Raw genomic sequence first — 17366 nt, forward strand, 5'->3', positions numbered from 1 at the left:
ATTTGTACAAGTTATTCTTCATCTTCAAAACACTTTGTAATTTCACTTAAATAACACAAATGAGTAATTATTTAAAAATATTTTTCATCATTTTACAAAATATATCTTTATGGTATTGTTTTTGGATCTTCCTTGATCTGTCATTTTCCAAATGATTAATCCCTGATGGATTACATAAAGTTATGTGACTATATCTTTAACTATAATAATAAATTTCTTGTCACATATTTGAAGCAAACCTGAGGATAGATCATCGAATAATTGTTATTTTTTTCCTTCCTCCTGTAAAATACGTCATTTCTCCATTTTCTTCTTTAGTGGTCTTTTGAAGAATCCAATCTGTTGAGAAAATACCAAACATAACACCATTAATTATTTGAATTTAGATAATAAGTACTAATTTCCTTGGATAAAATTTAATACTACGTTAGTGATTCTGGGCACTCAAATAATTAATATAATTGAGATTTTTTTTCATTGACCTATTAAGTAATATTGACTGTCAAGAAATGACATTTATCAAATTGCTATTTCATTTTAAAAACTTTTCTGTTGGTTAAATATATCATGTCTCCTAGTAAAAACTAGTACATGTGGTTTTTACTAGTACTAGGGAAAATATTTGGAAGGACATATAAACTACAGTTAGCTGGCATTAAATGGCACTTTGCCATCATCTTTTTTCTCAGGGATGTGGCAGAGAAATTCCATCAAATAACTGATGGTCATAAATTGAGGTCGTTAGAGCTGGGGGCGGAAACTGGCACATGCATCATGGCCGAGGGTGGGGGAGATTTGAGTTGCCTGGATTCACTTTAAATGTGTTAGGACATCTGCCTTTATAGGCTTGACAGGAAGTGCCTCTTGAAAACGTGCTGTATCATTTGGATATGAAAAGGAACTCACTGAACATAGAAGAAATTTCACGAAGGGGTGAACGTGGGTTACTTTTCACTATACTTTGTAATTTGGGTCATTATAAAAATTGTAAGGGCTTTATTTATTTCCTATTGTACATTATAATAAAAATAAGTATAGGAGCTGGAAGGGACCTTTGTAATAATCTCATCTAAAATGTGGGTATTTTAAATAAAAGGAAATTAAGCATCCTAGAGAAGTGTTTTTTTAAGTCTGTGTATTTTTTTTTTATTTGAGAGTGGATTATAATAGTTCAAGCAGACAATGAGTTAATTCTTTGAAAGTATAGTACCTCCATATCATTTTAATAATGAAGCTATGGTGAATTATGCAAGAGAATGGTATATTTAAAAAAATCATTATTGAATAATTGAGAGTTTAGATGGGATAAATGATCAAAATGCAGTTTTAAGCTACAGAAGGTAGCTTCTTTATGTCTTTCACCATGACAGGGCTTTATGTCTTCCATGATGTCAGAATCTAGTTGGTGGTAGATGAGGAAAAGGTGACAACAGAGAAATAAATGTGAAAAAACAATAAATTTGTCCTGCTTCGAGTGGCAGCTCTATGTCTCAGGATTTTTTCTTTGAGCCAACAATAAAAGTTCTGGATTCACAAACTATCAGTCTCCTTACCTTGTGCCTGCAGGTCCTGAGTTGAAAATAAATCCAACAAGGCTTTCACAGGAACAGGTGGTGAATGTAAGACTTTTCTCTCTCCTGTCCTGTCCTGCTCTCTCTCTTGTCCTTTCCCTCTCAAGTCTTTTTGCATCTTTTCAACCTTCCTTTGCTTTCACATGCTAAATGTTCTATTTTATTTTATTTTTTATTTTTAAGACTTATTTATTTGAGACAGAGAGAGCGAGCGAGTAGTAGGGGTAGGGGAGAGGGGCAGAGGGAGGGGGAGAGAGAGAATCCCAAGCAGATTGTCTGCTGAGCATGGAGTCCCATGCATGGCTCCATCTCACAACCCTGAGATCATGACCTAAGCTGAAATCAAGAGTTGGACGCTCGGGGCGCCTGGGTAGCTCAGCCGTTAAGCGTCTGCCTTCGGCTCAGGTCATGATCCCAGGGTCCTGGGATCGAGCCCCGCATCGGGCTCCCTGCTCCGCGGGAAGCCTGCTTCTCCCTCTCCCACTCCCCCTGCTTGTGTTCCCTCTCTCGCTGTGTCTCTCTCTGTCAAATAAATAAATATCTTTAAAAAAAAAAAAAGAATGTAAAAAAAAGAGTTGGACGCTCAACTGACTGAGCCACTCAGGCACCCTTAAGTGCTCTATTTTAAAACTAAATTGTGTTATCTGAACTTTTCCACTCAACTAATTCTATTAACATGGGTTGTTAGTGGAAGTTGGGTCATAAGAATGGAGACTAGGTGAATGCAGTACATAGCTTCAAACTGGCTGGGGCCAATACTAGCTAAAATGAAAAATGAGTTAAGTTTATTTTCAGTGCCCAGACTTACAACTTTCACTTTCCTTCTTTGCCTTTCCATATTTACTTATCAGTAAGTGCTAGATCTTATTTATGCTTATCCCTAGTTCAAAACCCTATGGCAAAGGGTCAGATTCAACAGTACCTGGTAGAAATTACGGGCTTACTGACTATAATATGGAATAAATGTTGAATGAATAAATTTAACTAATATATAAAAGACTAAAAAATGGTGGCGCTATTCCCCGTCCACATCCACCAAGGATATGTATATTGGATGAGGAATAAAGCTTTCGGATTAGTAAATAAATCATCAGTGATGGAACTTCAGCCATTAGTATGAAATCAAGTTAAGAGAGAAAAACGTTCTGCTTTCTTAGGGCTTCTCTGTGGGCTGAGTCTCATTTCAATCTATTGGTTATATTGGCCTGACTGGGCTTCTCCCTCAATGTGTGGTACTATATTCCAGAATGTGTTTCTCAATCTATTTAAACCTGTGCCCCCTAAAAGCCTTCTCTCTTCAATATTAAGTATAACAAGCTACTACAACATTTTCAAAAACTTTAATTTCTACCATGTGTACTGCAAGGATAAATTATATAAAGACAGTGCTTTTTGAAATAGAGTCACAGCTCCAGGAAGAATCTTTGGCCTGTTCCCTGTATGGACCCTGGGAGTTCCAATGAATTTCCAGAGTGGTCAGATTTTGTTGTTGTTGTTATTTTAATTTTAAAGTTTTATTTATTTATTTGAGAGAGAGATAGCGAGAGAGAGAGAGAGCACGAGCAGGGGAGGAGGGAGAAGCAGGCTCCCCGTCCAGTAGGGAGCCTGATGTGGGGCTTGATCCCTGATGCAGGGCTTGATCCCAGCACTCTGGGATCATGACCTGAGCCGAAAGCAGACGCTTAACCGACTGAGCCACCCAGGTGCCCCAGAGTGGTCAGATTTGGAAGAAGGAGGAAGAAGGGATAGTCCTGAGGTTTCTGCTCCAGGTCTAGTAAGTATAAAAAAAGTCCCTGGGTAGCTCTTCTGAGTCTCCTGCAGACCAAATACGTGCTTCAGGGAAGTTCCATATGGCTTTAAGCAGGTGGAGGGGCAATTAATATTTTTAGTATAATGGAGCTGCCAAAAGTCTGAATCCAACTAGGGACTCTCATTCCAAAACAAAATGTTTTTATACATTTCAGAGAGTTCATGACCCTCTTGAACAAAACCCAATTCCTGGAGCTCCAGAATAAAGAGCCCTGCCTAGAGGTTTCTAGCAGTGAGAGATACTGGAAAAGGATGGGCTTTGCTGATAGATCTTTGCTTGCATCCAGTCCTTTACTAGCTGGTAATCTTGGGAGAGTTACTTAACTTCTCTTTGCTTTAATGTCCTCAAATATAACATGTAGTTAATATACTTTGTTGAAAAGGTTGTAAGCACAACAGAGTGAATAAAAGCAAGAGGGAACACAAAGCAAGGGGTTAACAGTGTTGGCAAGGAAGTAAAATGGTCCGGATTTAGGTCCTTACTCTGAATCTGATAAACCATGTGGCCTTGGGGAACATATTTAACTCTTGTACGTCCCAGCATCTCATTAATAAAAGGAGGTTCATAGTCGTGTCTTTCTCAGAGGGCTGATGTTAACATTAAAGTGGAAAAGTTTAAAACAGTTCCTGGCATGTAGAAAGCATTCGGTATGTCCTAATTCTCTTCTCTCCCCCCTCCCTGTGGAGTCGCGGATCTGATCACTGGATCTCCCACTGAAGTGGTTGAACTAACTGCACCTACTGGTCAGAACAGTCCAAAGGTTGCTAAATGACCTTCCTTCCTGGGCCTAAAGGGATCCAAGAAGCCAGCAGAACGTATTAACAAAACATTTACTGGATGGAAGAATGTGTTTATTTTTACCTTTATGCTTCTTCAGACCGGTGACCAAAAAAACTAGATGAATAAAACTTAATTGTTTTAAGCAGAGATACGCCACCAGAGAAAATCTATCCAAATGTCAGCTCTGGCTTTCCTTTCTCTTGTCAGCTGTCTCCTAAAACTACATGGGCAAGTGCAGTGCTCAGAATAGAAAAGCACACTGAAAGAAATCCGTAAAATGCTCTCTGGAATAGAGGTGCATCTAAGTGAAGAAACCACATTCTTTGTTTCAAGCACAACCTCGACACCACTAAGACAGGTCTTGGGGACCACGGTGTGGCAAAGCCAGGTATTACAGACAGAGCACTGATGATCCTGCAGTGTAGAAGGAGCTGCAGGTTTGAGAAAGCCAGGAATTCTTAGAGACTTCGCGAGAGAAAAGCTATGGTTTCTATTTACTGAACTAAATGTTACTGACCTACACCTTTAACATGGCTTTGTTTATCATCCTCTCTGAGTGCAATCCCCCCAAAAGAGGAAGTTAGGCATTGTAAGCGAGTCAAAGGGTAGAACTGTTGGCAATTTGGTGGGACAGAAATTTATTATTTAAACTATTTGATTAAAGAGAATTCTGCTGCTCAGGTATTAGAAAAAAACGAGTATGTAACCACAACCTGTATTTTTAACAGAGTTTAGCTATTTAATAAAGCAATTTGGTAAAATATAGGGTGGTATTATGTTAGAATTAATACCAATTTGATGTTTCATTGGAAAAAAACATTAAATTCAACTTTTTGATAGGATTTTGTTCTCTATTAAATTTAGTGTAAATTCTGTCATCTCAGTTCTGCTTAATTTGAAAGTGATACAGCTAAGAGTTTGAAAAATCTCACACACCTCAGTATAAGCAAAATATCTATGTAAATATATGGATTTATCCAATTGAAATAGTTTTACAAGAGGATTTGAAATAGGAGTCAGTAAAACAGTAAGATTTCTCTTTCATCAACTAAGTAATAAATTTATCCTCTCTCAGGCACACAGCTATTGCATAAAATGTGGCATATTTCTTCATATATTAAAGAAATCTTAGTTTTTAAGATACATAGAGATATGTATTTGGACAAGGCTCATCTTAATCATTCTATTGTTTATATATTCTTAAACTGATATAAGAATTCATTTTGTTCTTTTTTTTATAAAAGAGAGTTTTCATTCTTCTTTATTTATAAAAGTAATGCATACTTAATTTACAATTCTCAATGTTATAGACATATAAAGGTCTTTTACAATCCCAATCTCCAGAGAGATCCATCATGATTTTTGGATTTGTTTATTTAATTTTTTCTTTTACAAAACTGGGATCGAGTTGTGCGCAGTGTTTGGGATATACATTTTTTTCTTTTGTCTTGGTCATCACCTCAATATTTTTAATGGTTGTATAATACCATATTACACAGCATGGATAAATAATAATTTATTTCACCAATTTGCTGTTGATAGTTGAAATAGAAAGTCAAAGGAACTTTGGTGCTTACCTTCCACAGTGCTAATATGAGCAGCATTAATAGCAATAATCCAGCAAAAGCACTCAATAGGATGACCCATAATGGCACTCTGCCTGGCAGTCCATCTTTGGATATTTGAATAGCAAACTGAAATATATTAAGCAAGACTGTTAACATTGATAAACACCTGTTACAACTCTTGGTACATTGAGTTCTTGCAGGCTATAATTTTCTACCAAACAGTGTGCTTAATCTGATTACTACATACAGAGAAAACCTTGAATTTACATTTAAAAATGTCCATCTATTAAAAATCTCTAAGCATGTCAAATTTATTATTACCCCAAATATTTATAATCTTATGCTTTAGAAATGTACACATAAAGAGTAAACTGTCCATGAATCAGAATGCTAGGGAGCAGAGGTGAATTTAACTCAGTGAGAACCAAAAGTATTACATATTTTAAGGATTTATTGATTGACTTTAGTGCATTATCATGGTGGTAAAAGTTTAGGCTGGAGCGTTACCACAGGTTGTTGACATAATCAACCTGAGTAGGTCGTCTTCTAATTCTAATTTTCATGTGTTTTATTTTTTGTATACAAATTTACATATAATTTTCATATGATAAAATGCACAAATCTCAAGTAGACAGATAACATGAATTTTTGCACATATATTCACCCCTATGTATTTTTATTAGACTGCACTGTCTCTGCCAGTCGACTTCTCTTCAGTCCATATATTAGGTCTTAACTGAAGGAAAACTTTGAGGTAAACAGCTTTAGTGTTGCAGCTACTCAATGCGGCACCCAAACCGCAGCGAGACTTGTCTGCGCTGGGTCTCATCCCAAGGTCTCTGAGAAAAAAACTAATTCAGTGTAGATCGCAATGACTAATGATAGCTCAAGTTTCTGTGTTTGCTTGTTGGAGGGAACATCTCAATTCCTAAAGCTAGAGGGAAGACTGGAGGTAAAAAAGAGAACAGGGGAGATATTTATATATATTGGCTGCTGGACAAACTCCTCAGATGGCGACGGGTGGGTCACTGCTGATGCTTTGGGGACACAGAGCCGGCATGAATGTACATATGTACAGAATAAGTTCTTAGAAGACAGATTTCAAATACATCTAAAACAATTCCCTGAACTGATAGATACAGAAGCTGAACTCTGGATGGGATCAGTGACTTCTCTAAGATCACACAATTACAAAATGATCACTTCTAGTAATTTTAACGATGTAGGTATAATTTTCTTTTGGGATAAGATGTTGAATAATAGTTCCGTGGGGAATTTTAAGCTAACATTTAGGGGAAATAAAGCTAGTTATAAAATTTCAACAAAACATATCCAGGAATCAAAAGTACTCTTTTCCAATATAATTTATACTCAGTTTTGGGGGGGGCGGTGCTTACTGGTAAAATTTTGGCTTCTCTGCATGTGGAACAACTTTGCATTTATCAGTGTTCTTTATAATGTAAGTAAACATTATATGCATATGTTCTTTAAAGGTGAATACCTACCAGGGGTCATTGACACTGGAATTATTTGAGATAAGTATTAATTTGAAATAAGAAACTTTTAAACAACATCTGAATGTTACATAGCTTCCAAATAAAATTATATGACTCATATCCGCATGGGACATTTAAACTCTCCCATGATAAGAGGAGAAATGCTTACATATCCACATCTGTAATAAGTATTCTGGCCTTATTTTATAATAAAACAGGAGGAAAAACATCAAACCATTTTATTTTTACCAAGGACTGAAGTGTGAATTTGTATGAGGGAATAATATTTCATTTTTGCTTCAGATTTCCCAATGACTAAATGAAGAAAACCTTTCAAAATTTACATTTATTTCTGTACAGTGTACACTTTCCGTAAAGTGTTTTTCAAGTCTGCTCTTCAGATGCCAACTGCATTTTATAATGTAAGTTTTTAAGGAGGAAAATCACAAATGCATCATTTGTTATCAAGGTGAAAGTAAAAACACCAATTTATTGTGATAGTTACAAGCGGTAAAGTCAAACATGGCATGTTAATTGTAAATATCATGGTTTTTCCCAGTTTCTTACAAAGAAGACTGAAATCACACTTGAAGCTAATTAAGTATAATTTGAAGCAAAAAGTGTCTGTTACTTAGTGACTAGCTAGTCACTGCTTTAGGTTCTATAAGCAATTATAAAACATTATGTCACAAAATTCAGAGTGAAATGTATAATGTTTTCAAAACTTAGAGTTGCTCTTACCTCTCTTTTTTGATTGCCAGTACTTAAAATCAGTGATGTATTTTCACTCTGAAGGTCTGCCCTTATAGTAAGATTTAAGCTGGAAAAACGTGCCTGAAAAGCAAACAGGATTTATTTTCAATATATTATGCTAATCAAAGTGAGAGCTAGTCATGTTTGAGTAGTGCAATTTTTAAAATATAGATTTTCCTGAGACATTTAAAAACACTGGTTTTGTTAACATCCAAATGGAACTGGTGGTTTCAAATGATGACCCATCCCTCTTCTCCCCACTCAAATTGTCACTTACGTCCTTGTTATAGAATGAAACAATTCTATATCATTTTCTCCAGATTTATGCTTAGCAAAAACAAATCTCAAACCCTGCCCCCCTTTCATATAGCTAGGTATGAAATAGCTACACTCTGGTAACGAAGTTTATATAGGAGTTTGTGCAGGATTAAACATGAAATTGCCAATATCCAACAGTTTGTGATTTATAAAAATTGTAACTTAATATGATCGAACCTAAAAATTGGAAATTTCATATAATTAACTAAACACTTCTAAGAGAGAAAGAAACCATACAAAATACAATGGATTAAGTTTTTTTTAAATTTTTTATTGTTATGTTAATCACCATACATTACATCATTAGTTTTTGATGTAGTGTTCCATGATTCATTGTTTGTGCGTAACACCCAGTGCTCCATGCAGAACGTGCCCTCTTTAATACCCATCACCAGGCTAACCCAACCTCCCACCCCCCTCCCCTCTAGAACCCTCAGTTTGTTTTTCAGAGTCCATCGTCTCTCATGGTTCGTCTCCCCCTCCGATTTCCCCCCTTTCATTCTTCCCCTCCTGCTATCTTCTTCTTTTTTTTTTTTTCTTAACATATAATGTATTATTTGTTTCAGAGGTACAGATCTGTGATTCAACAGTCTTGCACAATTCACAGCGCTCACCACAGCACATACCTTCCCCAGTGTCTATCACCCAGCCACCCCATCCCTCCCACTCCAACCCCCACTCCAGCAACCCTCAGTTTGTTACATTGGATTAAGTTTTAAAGTAGCTTGTTGTCAGACAGATTTGACTGTTAGGAGCTAAAAAATGTCCTCCTATTTTATATATATACATATATATGTGTGCATATATATATATAAATGTGTGTATATACATAGTATCCATAAATGTGTGTCATATATATATATATATATATATGTAAAATCTGATCCAATACAGTGAGTCCATAATACATGTTAGCTCTATTGTTAATGGTGTCAAGGAGTCAAGCACTGTCTCTCTATAATTCTTTGTCCCTTAACTGAGTTCTACAGCATTAAGATAAATGCAAACTTTGATACTGTATAGGTGTTTATTTCTAGAGGTACAAAAAGAAAAAAAAAAAGAATAAGAGAGCCTGAGAAAAAAGTATCATCTGGAAGGAGACCTTGGAGATAACTTCGTTACTAATAAACAAGGAAAATGAGACCCAAATAGTTGGTTAAGTAGAGCTGGGGCTTGGACCACATTTTTTTACACTCCCAGTTCTTTCTACAGAAGCACTGTGCTTTGCATATACTAAGTAATGAGCAAATATTTGTTAACATAATTCAATAATTACAGAGAACAATGCAATCACTTACTTTTATAAAAGTTGGTTTCCATAAGATAAGTGAAACATTCACTTGGCTTATGTCAGAAGGAATCAAGGTACACGTAATGGTAGCAAATTTACACGTACTGCAGTCCTGTTTAAATGTTCAGAGGTATATATTAGTATCTTTGCCATTTGACAAAAAGATACCATATTATTCTATAAGATAGCTATTTTTAGGTTGATATTGAATTTATTCACTTAAAAAGCATGAGATAAAACAAGCACTTGTCTTGGTTATCTGAATTTACCGGAATTGTGCCTCGTTTGAGATCTTCAGGTTTGGATATAATCGTTTTCTTCCCAGAGTTGACACCAAGAGGGTCCTGAAGGCTACTGGGTCTGCAGTTTGCATTCTAAAAAGTGAAAATATTTGTTTTATCAGACAATGCCAGGTGTCAGAGGGAAAAATGACTCGGTACAATAAGGTGAAGAATCTGACAGCCATTGTCACAGATGAAAGATCCATCTTCAGGAGTGTGCAATATGGAAGAAGCTGTTCTGTAGCATCCATATACACCCACTCCCAGATAAAAATTACTGTTAGAATGCTACTTTTGAATTGTAATAGATATCAGGGAGGTTGTTATCAAAAAGGAAGGATGTGGGGTGCCTGGGTGGCTCAGGCGTTGAGCGTCTGCCTTCGGCTCAGGTCATGATCCCAGGGTCCTGGGATCGAGCCCTGCATCCGGCTCCGTGCTCCGCAGGAAGCCTGCTTCTCCCTCTCCCACTTCCCCTGCTTGTGTTCCCTCTCTCGCTGTGTCTCTCTGTCAAATAAATAAATAAAATCTTTAAAAAAACAAAACAAAAAGGAAGGATGCTAGTGGAACTTACTATTGCATAACATAACTCATTAATTTATTGTTTTCATCAAACATTAGTTGTTAATTCCCATAATACAGAGAGAGAAAAGAAATTAAAACTATACTAAAAAAAAGGTTAGCATTTGTTATTCATTATGTTGGCTCATACGATGGTTTGTGAAACAAACAAAAAAAAAAGAGAGGGGCTTTCATCTGTATTTGTGTATTCATCCAATAATATTTTAGGAGTCTCTAAACACCAAGGGTAAGATAATTGGTCTATGTGGAAAGAAGATGTAAGTAAGCAGCCCTATAAATGTTAAGATGCCATGTTTGTAAGACAGCTCGTTCTTGGATTGTTTTACTAGACTTACTCTAATAAACCTTTCGTTCATCAAGACTCTCTACATCCTTGATAAAAGGTAATAAGGATAAAGTTCATAAGTAATAAGAAAAGTACAATTTTAGTCTTCCTACATCTTCACAAACCTGCTTTTTTGGATTAGAGAGAAATGGTAGAGGTTTAATTTTTCCTTGCCTTTAGGGAAACATTTAAAGATTATAATCCAACTATCACTTTCTACTTCTTGATTTTTGAGAGTATTTTAACTTAAAAAAATCTCTGAAGACAGATTGTCAAATGCTGATAATATGCATGCATTACTTCAACATTTATTGTGATTTTCTATGTCTTAGAGACTGAACCATAACAATTTACCACATTGACTCATTCAAAGCTATAGGTACAAAGTGATAGTGCTATTGTTTGGGATAAGTGAGTAAAGAGTACTGTACTGTTTTATGTGCAGCTGTGTGTGCGCTTAGGAGCAATTAAAAAGTCTCTTTATAGAGCTCTTTGATCATCTCAAACAAATTAAAGCTGTAACAAACATTTTAAGGCACAAGTCAACAAGTAGTTATCTAAAATCTACTCCAGTGGATTGGATAGTATTCCAAAAAGACATGCCCAAGTCCTAGCACCTGGAACCTGTGAATGTGACCTTATGTTGGAAAAAGGGTGATTTGGGGGCACCTGCGTGGCTCATTTGGCTAAGTGTCTGCCTTCAGCTCAGGTCATGATCTCCAGGTCCTGGGATCCAGCCCAGTGTGGGGCTCCCTGTTCAGTGGGGAGTCTGCTCCTCCCTCCGCCGCTCCCCCTGCTAGTGCTCTCTCTCTCTCTCCCTCCCTCTCAGATAAATCAACAAAATCTTAAAAAAAAAAAAAAAGGAAAAAGGAAACAGTGTCATTGCAGATGTAATTAAGGCTCTCCAGATGAGGTCCTTCTATTTAGGATGGGCTCTAAATTCACTGATGAGTGTGCTATATGAGACAGAAGAGGCAAAGACCCAGAAACTCAAGGAAGACAGGCATGCGAAGACAGAGGCAGAGACTGCATGCAGTTCTGCTGCCACAAGCTAAGGCATGCCAAGGGTTGACAGCAGCCCCCAGAAGCTAAGAGAGAGGCATGGAACAGATTCTCCCTGTGAGCCTCCGCAGGGAACGAACATTGTTGACACCTTGATTGTAGACTCTGGCCTCCAGGACTGTGAAAGAATAAATTTCTGTTGTTTCTAGCCACCCAGTTGGGTAATTTATTAGCACAGCAGTTGTAGGAAACTAATGCATCTACTAAGTAGCCAGTGGAAATTGTTATTATTATTTAAAATTTTCTAAATGCTTCTCTATGTCACTTTGGTAAAGCTCTTTATCACAACTGGCATGCAGAACAAAAGGGTTTAAATACAAACTGAAAAAGATAATAATTATGATGTAATTCCAAGGCACACATTACTTACATTAGAAGACGACCACCCACTTGGGTATAGCACAGGATAACCATCTGATGTCAAGTTGGGAAACGAAATTGACAGTTTAAGTTCTGGCATTGGAAAATGTCCACTCTTTCTAATCTACAAGAAAGAAAAATAAAAATGTAACCTCTCTTCCTCTTCCAACAGCATCCTTTCTGTATTAGGTAGGACATCTGTTCTTAACTGATGAATTAAGTTGTGTAATATTTTGAATCTGAAAGTGAATGCAGTCAATTTACGGCACTAGATAGAGAACTGGCATAATTAAACAAGCAAAAAATAGGAATGTTTAATAGTGGCCGTATGCATCAGCTATAATGTATATTGTTTCTTCATCCTCCCACTCCCAAAGTAGGACTGGGATTAAGGAAAATCAGAATTAAATTTCTTTATGCTCATCATCTTTTTGGACATACTGGTCTTTTTGGAGGTGGGAAGGAGGGAGAACATTTACTTGATCCACTCAGAACAGGTGAGCATATTTTGTTTGCCTCAACCAGCTTGCCATAACTCCTTAAACCCACAAATCATTTCTCAGCCCAGCCACATGGGATCTGCCACCACTGCACAGACAAACCAGATACCCATATGCTTCCCTTCACTATTTTACCTCCAGCTAAGGCTACTGTGTCAATAATGATTGTTGATCCAGTTGGATGAGAGTCACATTGATTCTCCTTTCAATGCCCATCTGCTTTTATCCACTAAACTACAATTCCTGCTTAATATCACATCATGCTGCCAATGGTGAGTGTAGCTCATAGGGAAGGAAAGCCAGGCAGGATGAAATTCAGCAGAAAGCTGAATTTGCTATTCAAAAGTCCTCACAAGTAAAAGAGATGCAATGGAATTGGAGCAACCAGGTGCTATGGCCCTTCCTTCTTCCCACTCAAGCATAATTTCCAGGACCTACACCTTCTTCACACCCTCCCTAGGCTGAATTCTTAGGTGAGTAGGGAGCTCCTTAATCGACAGACGCCAGAAAATCCAACTGATCTATCTAATTGAGCCTTCTGGACTGGGAGTTACACAGTAAGCAATTCCCTGTGTTTGCCTAAAACTAAATGCATCCCTTAATCTTGGAATTCTAGGAATTTCTGACCAGCTGTGCCTGGCCTCTTAATCATGCTCCTTGACTCTTGCCCTTTCTTATTGTAATATGTCTTAAAATTGCCTGCCATGGCCTCCCACTCTAATTCCATCTGTTTTCTGCTAAAGAATAAAAAATCATGTAATCTGTAATTAACATTTATTTTTTTCTGATTAAAAACAATGTTATTTACAGAAACATTGGAAAATATTGAAAATAAACAGGAAGTAAGTTTTCTATAATTCTACTACATTGGTAACACTTTAGTGTACAACTTACCTGTCTATCATATATGTATATATTATATACATATGTATTATAAAATATGTATCATATAAAATACAAGATTTGGCACCCCACTTATAAAATGTATTGTCATGGTGTTTTCCCATAAACTTAGAGATTCTTTGAGAATATGACTTTCATTAGCTGCTTAATAATAACCACAGTATCAATATTTATTTATGTTCAACATTTATTTATATTCTAGACACTGTGCTAATTTTCTTACTTGCATTATTGCCTTTAACCCTGTTAACAGCCTTATGAGGTAGATTCTCTTAATATCCCTATTTTACCTATAAGGAAACAAGGTTAGAATGAGAATGAAGAACTTCCAAAATCACAGAGCTAGTAAATAGCAGAATTAACTTTTTTTTTTAAATCTAAAATGTGCCCTCTTTAGCTGTCTTTCCATTGAATAACTATCTGATAATTTATTTAAGCAATTATATGTGGTTAAACTTTTAGATTGTGTCCAGGTTTCAATTTTTAAACTATAAATGACACTGATAACAGTATCTCCCAGGGGTGCCTGGCTGGCTCAGTCAGAAGAGCATGTGACTCTTGATCTTGGGGTCATGATTTTGAGTCCCATGCTGGGTGTAGAGATTACTTAAAAATAAATAAATAAATAAGTAAGTACATAAATAAATAAAAGAGTATCTCTGAGAATAAATCTTTGTATCACCAATAATTTTCTATGGTATATTTTAAGCAATAAATTCATTTACTGGGGGGCGCCTGGGTGGCTCAGTTGGTTAAGCGACTGCCTTCGGCTCAGGTCACGATCCTGGAGTCCCGGGATTGAGTCCCGCATCGGGCTCCCTGCTCGGCGGGGAGCCTGCTTCTGCCTCTGATCCTCCCCCTCTCATGCTTTCTGTCTCCCATTCTCTCTCAGATAAATAAATAAAATCTTTACAAAAAAAAAATTCATTTACTGGGTCTTACCTAAGAAAATGTTCATATTATTTTTCAATTCTATTACTCCAATTTTTTATTTTATCTCAGCAAAATAATAAGGTACAAAGGATTATGGTCAGGGGTATTCTTTTTCTTTTTTAATTTAATTTTATTATGTTATGTTAATCACCATGCATTACATCATTAGCTTTTGATGTAGTGTTCCATGATTCATTATTTGCGTATAATACCCAGTGCTCCATTCAATATGTGCCCTCTTTAATACCCATCACCAGGCTAACCCATCTCCCAACCCCCTCCCCTCTAGAACCCTCAGTTTGTTTCTCAGAGTCCATAGTCTCTCATGGTTCATCCCCCCTTCTGATTCCCCCCCCTTCATTTTTCCCTTCCTACTCTCTTCTTCTTCTTCTTCTTCTTCTTCTTTTTTTTTTTAACATATACTGTATTAATTTGTTTCAGAGGTACAGGTCTGTGATTCATCAGTCTTACACAATTCACAGCGTTCACCATAGCGCATACCCTCCCGAATGTCTATCACCCAGCCACCCCAGCCCTCTCCCCCCAACTCCAGCAACCCTCACTTTGTTTCCTGAGATTAAGAATTCCTCATATCATTGAGATCATATGATACTTGTCTTTCTCTGATTGACTTATTTCGCTTAGCATAATACCCTCTGGTTCCATCCATGTCATTGCAAATGGCAAGATTTCGGTTTTTTGATGGCTGCATAATATTCCATTGCATATATATACACCACATCTTCTTTATCCATTCATCTGTTGATGGACATCTTGGCTCTTTCCATAGTTTGGCTATTGTGGACATTGCTGCTATAAACACTGGGGTGCACGTACCCCTTCAGATCACTTCATTTGTAACTTTGGGGTAAATACCCAGTAGTGCAATTGCTGGGTCATACAGTAGCTCTATTTTCAACTTTTTGAGGAACCTCTGTACTGTTTTCCGGAGTGGCTGCACCAGCTTGCATTCCCACCAACAGTGTAGGAGGGTTCCCCTTTTTCTGCTTCCTTGCCAACATCTGTTGTTTCCTGACTTGTTAATTTTAGCCATTCTGACTGGTGTGAGTTGGTATCTCTTTGAGGTTTTGATTTGGATTTCCCTGATGCCGAGTGATGTCGAGCAAGTTTTCATGTGTCTGTTGGCCATTTGGATGTCTTCTTTGAAGAAATGTCTGTTCAGGTTTTCTGCCCATTTCTTGATTGGATCATTTGTTCTTTGGGTGTTGAGTTTGATAAGTTCTTTATAGATTTTGGATACTAGCCCTTTATCTGATATGTCATTTGCAAATATCTTCTCCCATTCTGTCAGTTGTCTTTTGGTTTTGTTGACTGTTTCCTTTGCTGTGCAAAAGCTTTTTTTTTTTTTTTTTTTAAAGATTTTATTTATTTATTTGACAGAGAGAGACACAGTGAGAGAGGAGCACAGGCAGGGGGAGTGAAGGAGGGAGAGGCAGGCTTCCCGCCGAGTGGGGAGCCCAATGCGGGGCTCGATACCAGGACCCTGGGATCATGACCTGAGCCGAAGGCAGACGCCTAACCATCTGAGCCACCCAGGCGCCCCGTGCAAAAGCTTTTTATCTTGATGAAGTCCCAATAGTTCATTTTTGCCCTTGCTTCCCTTGCCCTTGGCAATGTTTCTAGGAAGAAGTTGCTGCGGCTGAGGTCAAAGAGGTTGCTGCCTGTGTTCTCTCCTTTAGGATTTTGATGGACTCCTGTCTCGCAGTTAGGTCTTTCAACCATTTTGAGTCTATTTTTGTGTGTGGTGTAAGGAAATGGTCCAGTTTCATTCTTCTGCATGTGGCTGTCCAATTTTCCCAACACCATTTGTTGAAGAGACTGTCTTTTTTCCATTGGACATTCTTTCCTGCTTTGTCAAAGATGAGTTGAGCATAGAGTTGAAGGTCCATTTCTGGGCTCTCTATTCTGTTCCATTGATCTATGTGTCTGTTTTTGTGCCAGTACCATACTGTCTTGATGATGACAGCTTTGTAATAGAGCTTGAAGTCCAGAATTGTGATGCCACTGGCTTTGCTTTTCTTTTTCAATATTCCTCTGGTTATTTGGGGTCTTTTCTGGTTCCATACAAATTTTAGGATTATTTGTTCCATTTCTTTGAAAAAAGTTGATGGTATTTTGATGGGGATTGCACTGAATGTGTAGATTGCTCTAGGTAGCATTGACGTCTTCACAATATTTGTTTTTCCAATCCATGAGCATGGAATGTTTTTCCATTTCTTTGTGTCTTCCTCAATTTCTTTCATGAGTGTTTTATAGTTTTCTGAGTACAGATTCTTTGCCTCTTTGGTTAGATTTATTCCTAGGTATCTTATGGTTTTGGGTGCAATTGTAAATGGAATAGACTCCTTAATTTCTCTTTCTTCTATCTTGTTGTTGGTGTATAGAAATGCAACTGAATTCTGTGCATTGATTTTATATCCTGTCACTTTACTGAATTCCTGGATGAGTTCTAGCAGTTTTGGGGTGGAGTCTTTTGGGCTTCCCACATAAAGTATCATATCATCTGCAAAGAGTGAGAGTTTGACTTCTTTGCCGATTCGGATGTCTTTTATTTCTTTTTGTTGTCTGATTGTTGTGGCTAGGACTTCTAGTACAATGCTGAATAGCAGTGGTGATAGTGGACATTCTTAACAATGTTATTTATATCAACATTATTTATAATAGTTTGAGAGTACCTATTTCAAGTTTGGATCCTAGTAACAACATATGAATAGCTATAATATTCAAAATTCCTTCCTTCCTTCCTTCCTCCCTTCCTTCCTTCCTTTCTTCCTTCCTTCCTTCCTTCCTTCCTTCCTTCCTTCCTTCCTTCCTT

General features: G+C 37.1%; 1 protein-coding gene across 1 annotated transcript in view; it reads right to left on the reverse strand.

Moving 5' to 3' along the window:
- Positions 1 to 211: 211 nt before the first annotated feature.
- ITGA1 (integrin subunit alpha 1) overlaps positions 212 to 17366 on the reverse strand; it is a 115872-nt gene continuing 98717 nt past the window's right edge. The window contains exons 25-30 of the mRNA XM_021695399.1: positions 12205 to 12318; positions 9857 to 9961; positions 9595 to 9699; positions 7967 to 8059; positions 5739 to 5855; positions 212 to 339 (exon numbers count right to left, since the gene is read on the reverse strand). Of these exons, the coding sequence (XP_021551074.1) occupies positions 295 to 339; positions 5739 to 5855; positions 7967 to 8059; positions 9595 to 9699; positions 9857 to 9961; positions 12205 to 12318 (579 nt within the window). The 3' untranslated portion in view covers positions 212 to 294. The remainder of the gene's footprint in view (positions 340 to 5738; positions 5856 to 7966; positions 8060 to 9594; positions 9700 to 9856; positions 9962 to 12204; positions 12319 to 17366) is intronic.

The sequence above is a fragment of the Neomonachus schauinslandi genome, chromosome 7 (genome assembly GCF_002201575.2).
Source record: "Neomonachus schauinslandi chromosome 7, ASM220157v2, whole genome shotgun sequence".
Taxonomy (NCBI): domain Eukaryota; kingdom Metazoa; phylum Chordata; class Mammalia; order Carnivora; family Phocidae; genus Neomonachus; species Neomonachus schauinslandi.